The sequence below is a fragment of the Populus euphratica genome, unplaced genomic scaffold (genome assembly GCF_000495115.2).
Source record: "Populus euphratica unplaced genomic scaffold, PopEup_1.0 scaffold1220.1, whole genome shotgun sequence".
Classification (NCBI taxonomy): Eukaryota; Viridiplantae; Streptophyta; class Magnoliopsida; order Malpighiales; family Salicaceae; genus Populus; species Populus euphratica.
Genome location: NW_011501079.1, coordinates 45,422 through 50,997, shown reverse-complemented (window position 1 = coordinate 50,997; position 5,576 = coordinate 45,422). Strand labels below are relative to the sequence as shown.

General features: G+C 31.6%; 1 protein-coding gene across 1 annotated transcript; it reads right to left on the bottom strand.

Annotated features, from left to right (window-relative positions):
* Positions 1–3,330: 3,330 nt before the first annotated feature.
* On the bottom strand, positions 3,331–4,297 carry LOC105117205 (abscisic acid 8'-hydroxylase 4-like). Its single transcript, XM_011014782.1, has 3 exons — positions 4,106–4,297; positions 3,676–3,782; positions 3,331–3,597 (listed from the first exon to the last, which is right to left on the bottom strand). Exons 1-3 carry the CDS (start codon positions 4,137–4,139, stop codon positions 3,493–3,495), a joined length of 246 nt encoding a protein of 81 aa, XP_011013084.1. The 5' UTR covers positions 4,140–4,297; the 3' UTR covers positions 3,331–3,492.
* Between the last annotated feature and the right edge of the window lie 1,279 nt (positions 4,298–5,576).

The window sequence follows — 5,576 nt, the reverse complement described above, 5'->3', positions numbered from 1 at the left end:
TACTACTACTACTACTACTACTACTACTATTATTATTATTATCAACATTATTATCATTATTGTTACTATTGATGTTGTATTATTGTTATCTATAATTTATACAATTAACCTCCCTATGGTTCGATCTCGGTCTTGCCGGGTTATTTATTACTTCGACACTCCTGTACTTGGAAGAAGACATCAATCTTTTGGTCGTGTCACCATGTCTCTGCAAATATGAATGCCATGAAAAATTGTATGCTTCAAGTATCGAAGCAATCGTTTTGCAACTATTAAATGTGTTGCAGTTGGCTTATGCATAAATTCAGACAACTTGTTAACTGCAAAAGAAATGTTAGGTCGGGTGAGACATAAGTATTGCAGGGCACCAATAGTACTTCTATATTCAATGTTATCAACCGAGGATGTGCCATCAAGAAGCTTGAGCACAGTAGTGTTGGATAATGGAGTGGTAACCTATTTTTGCGCCATACATGTTTAGCTTTGTTAATAAGTCTCTGATGTATTTGTGCTGAGATAAAAAAAGACATGTGGAAGTAGGAATAACCTCCATGCCCAGGAAAAAATGTAGTTGACCTATGTCTTTTACAAAAAACTAGTGGCTTAGTTGGTTAATTATGGATGAGACAAAGATGAGATTATTTCCTGTAATAACCAAAACATCCATATACACCAAGAATTAATAAGTAATAGATTTGGTCTTATAAATGGACAAGGAGGAATTAACTCTAGAGTTCACAAAATCAAATTCTAAAATGGCACCTCCGAGAGTGGAATACCAAGCTCGTGGGGCTTGTTTGAGTCCATAGATAGCTTTGTTCAGGCAACAAACATGGTGAGGGTTGATATCATCTTTGAAACCCGGAGGTTAAACTATATACACATTTTCATTTAACAGACCATGCAAAAAAGCATTATTAACATCAAGTTGTCTTAATTTCTAACCTAGGTGACAGCAATCGTCAATATAGACTGAATAGTAGCCGATTTGACAACCGGACTAAATGTTTCGTTGTAGTCTAAATAAGGACATTGATTGAAACCTTCTACAACAAGTCTCGCTTTAAAGCATTCAATCGTCTCATTTGCATTCCTCTTAACCCAAAACACCTATTTACATCCGATGGGATGACAATGTTTCAGGGGAGATACTAAGGTCCATGTGTTGTCTCATCAGAGCTGTAAGCTCTGCAGACATGGCTCGCCAGTGTGGATCACCTAATGCCTGGCTCACACAACTAGGTTTAATATCATGAGGGAGAGGATGTTTGGTAACAACATGAAATTGCTTAGGTTTGTAAATGTTTTTCAGGGACCTAGTAATCATAGAATGGGTTCACTAGGGCTAAGAATCAGTAGCAACATTAGACACAGTGGGAGAAATTTGGGCAAGGATAGCAATATCGGTGGTGGGCGATGAAAAAGAAGCAGGTGTTAATGGAAAAATTTATGAGGAAGTGAGATCCTCACTGTGATGAACGACAATAGGACTATAACATGGAGAATTAAATGGCACATGTTCCTCAACAGAAAAAGGAAGAGCAGAGGCGGTACCTAAAGGAGATGTAGAAATGGTAGCACGATCCAAGATCATTAGTGAAGGTTGCGGTTGACCAGGTACACTGATGAGTGGCACAGCTACCAAAGAGGAGGAATTAAACGAGTTGTATGCAGGTGAGAGTGCCTGAAATGGGCTATGACTTTCATCAAACAAAACATGGCAAGAGAGATAGAGTTTGTTGGTGGATAAATCTAAACACTTGTAAGCATTCTAAGTTGTAGAGTATCCAAGGAACAAACACGTGGTGGCTTTTGGTTGAAGTTTATTTTTATTATACAGTTTTGTGAGGGGAAAACAACGACATCCAAATGTTTTTAATTTGAGATAATTAGGGGGTCGACGAAATAAGATTTCAAATGGGGTTTTATTTTGGAGTAGGAGAGTTGGTTGCCTATTAATGAGATATGCAGCTGTGGAAAATGCATAAGGCTAATAAGATAGAGGAAGGGAGGCATCATGTAGCGTATGATCATTTTCTACTAAGTGATGATGACGACGTTCCGATACACCATTTTGTTGAGTTGTATGAGGAGCAGTGTGTATTCCATGTATAGAAAAATATTGTTTGAGGGCAACAAATTCACCACCATTATCCAAATAAATACTTTTGATTTTGGTGTGAAATTTTTTTCAACAAGGAGTTTGAATTGAGGGAAAATACGGCTAACACAATATATATATTTGACATGGAATAAAACCATATATATTTGATAAAATGATGAACCAAAATCAAATAAAATCGTGAATCATCAAGACCAACTGTATGTGAGGGTCCCTAAAATCGGTATAAATAAGATCAAGTTGTGCATGACTTACAAGACTAGTTGGATGAAATGGTTACTTATGAGCTTTATTGGTTGAACAAGAGGTACAAATATAGGGTACTTGATCTTTGTGTTTTATTGGAAGCGAAAAATACTTGATAATTTGTGTAACAAGTTTTTGAAATAGATGTCCTAGATGTTTGTGTCACCCATCAAGTGATGTCCATTCATGCACATTTGTAATCATTTTTGGAGAGGATATTAGTGAGTCCAGAAGTGTGTAAACACCATTTTTAAATACACATTTGAATATAACCGCCCCCATGATCTAATCCTTGACAAGAAAAAAGAAAGGGTGAAATTCAATGAAAACATTGTTTTAGAGAGTACAATGATGAACATAAATAAGATTTTTGTGTATATTCGGAATGCAAAGAGTATTAGTGATATGAAAGGTGCGAGTGGAGGAATGAAATGCTAATGATTCAATATGTGAAACACGCAAACCTGATCCATTACCAATGAAAACCTCATCAATATCATCATATTTAGAATGAAAAAATAATTTTGCAAGATCACCAATAATAATAATATTATGAGAAGCAACAGAGTCAATAAATCATTTAATATCCTTGACTTGTGTTAATATCCTTGACTTGTGAGGTGGAGGCACAATTAACCGTGACATTACAGGAGTTAAATTGCGGACAATGCTTAACAGTGTGACCAAATTGATAACATATTTGACATTTTGGTGAATACTGGCATTGACCATTAAATTAGTTGTGCTTCTTATGGTCACTTGGGTTATCATTATAACGAGATGAGGCAGGAGGACCATTATATTTAAAGTAGCCTTTTTTGGTTGGCTTTGATATCATATTAAATATAGATTAATGCACAAATTGTTTTAGTTTTTGTTTATAAGAAAAATATTATATTGCTCGTAGTAAATAATACAGAAATCAATATTCTATATACAAAGCCTGCCTGCGTAATCTATTCTTGACAAGGGAAGCTTAAGTTAAGGATATACTACCTAACGGTTACAGAATTGAAAAGGCAAAATTAATATACATAGACAATTTTCCTTTTATTTCCTAGCTGTTACATGCTTAATTGTTAATAGATTTATGACTTATGAGATCTGCAGCATAATTCAAGTACTCATCCTTTATAATCAAATGGTGGATCAATCTCCAACTTGGCAAGTTCATTGCCTGGACAGGCATGTTGTCCACTACCAAATGGCATATTAGGTTTTGTTGCAACCTACACACAAAAAGTGAGATAAAAATCTAAAAAAAAAAGACATTAACCAAAAATTACTATTACTATGTTTATTCATACCTCAAATCTTGTAGGATCAAATTTCTGAGGATCACTGAAATATTCTGGATTGTGATGAATGTTCCCGAACAAAGGCATCACCTTCCAACCTTTCGGAATCAAGTACCCTGTCACAAAGTTAGGTGTTAGTCACTTTCCCTAAACGTCTATTTCTATGACAAATGTTGAAATAATTACTCGCAATTCGATCGATTAGAGTTTAAAAGAACCAATTCAGATGAGCCAAAGAACCAATTCAGATGAGCCAAACCCACCTAGTTCAGCTTGGCAAATGGAAATACAAGCAACTCCCAAAGAAAGCAAAAACATAAAATCAATCTTACAACTTCGCATTTCAATCCATAAAAAAAAAACTACTCATATCTAAGAAAATAAATCAAATAAAATACTGAAAAATAACTTCAGAAAGCAATAAAATTGTTTAACTTACAGTGATTAAAATTCAATTTCCAATGATCAACCATCGGGTGAGTTCCAAATGAGTCCAAAACCAGGAAAAGAGAAAAGACAGCTGGAAGGAAATGTGGATTTGATGCGATAAATGAGGTTGTTTTAGCCGGTAATTTCTCGGGGAATCGTGTCTTTTCCTGGAAGAAGGAAGGAAAGAAAGATGAGCTTCACGAGAGAGACTCACTCGTGTTGAAAATGAAATTTTTGTCTTGTATAAATCTAAGAGGCGGTCTTTGATGAATTTTTTTTTTTTATTTTACTGTCGACTTTTTATATTAAAATTATAATAATAATTATTTTTTAAAATATTTTTATTTAAAAATATATTAAAATGATATTTTTTATTTTTAAAAAATTATTTTTAATACACCATATCAAAATAATCTAAAAATATAAATAATTAATTTAAAATAAATAATTGTTTTTTAATTTTTTTCAAAAATACTTTTAAAATTAAAAAACAAACAGTTGGAGCTCATGTTGAATGATTTTTTTAAATTTTAATTTTTTTATTTAATTATTTTTAAAATATTTTTAGATTATTTTAATATAATAATATAAAAAATAAAAATAAAAAATATTATTTTAATATATTTTAAATTAAAACCACTTTAAAAATTAATATATATTACTCCACAACAATTACTTACTTGTACATCATTCCCTACAAAAATATCCACATTAAAGAGAATAATCAAATACCATGCCCGCGCAATGATGCAGGCTTGTAATATACTTGTACGTTGTCGTGAGTTTGTGGAAAAAAAAAATTATTGCAATCTACAGTGTTTTCAAGGAAAAAACTACAAAGTTAAATTCTTAACCACTTTAATATTAAAAAAATAAAATCATCAAAGAAAATTTTGAAAACAATCATAAAAAAAACGAAAGGCAAAAAAATCATATAAGGAAACACTGTAGCAATTTATAGTATTTCATGAGGAAATATACAGTTGTAATTCTCAACCAGGTCAATATTAAAGATAATAAAATAGATAAAGATAATTTTGAAAAAAATTATATGAGGAAACATTGTAGTAATCTATAGTGTTTTAAAGAGAAAAAGAACAAAGTTAAATTATCAACCAGCTCAATATGAAAAAAAATATATAAATAAAGACAATTCTAAAAAAAAAACCACAAAAACACTATAGCAATCTACAGTATAACAATCTATAGTGTTTTAAATAAAAAAACTACAAAGTTAAATTCTTAATTAGCTCCATATTAAAAAATAAAATTAACGAAAATAATTTTGTAAAAAAATGAAAAAAAGAAGAAGACAATTTAAAAAAAAAAAGCAAAAGAAAAAAAAACATGTGGGGAAAGTTAAAGTTAAATTCTCAACTAGATCAATATTAAAAAAAATAACAAAGATAATTTAAAGAAAAAACATGTAGGGAAACACTGTAGCAAAACAAAAATCATGTGGGGAAACATTTTAACAATTC

Bases quoted from the DNA above. Each gene is read 5' to 3' on its own strand.
- LOC105117205 (XM_011014782.1), bottom strand. From the start codon at position 4,139: ATGGTTGATCATTGGAAATTGAATTTTAATCACT. The intron at 3,783-4,105 runs GTAAGTTAAACA...ACTTTGTGACAG, and splicing joins GAAATTGAATTTTAATCACT to GGTACTTGATTCCGAAAGGT. The intron at 3,598-3,675 runs GTATGAATAAAC...TTTTGTGTGTAG, and splicing joins TTGATCCTACAAGATTTGAG to GTTGCAACAAAACCTAATAT.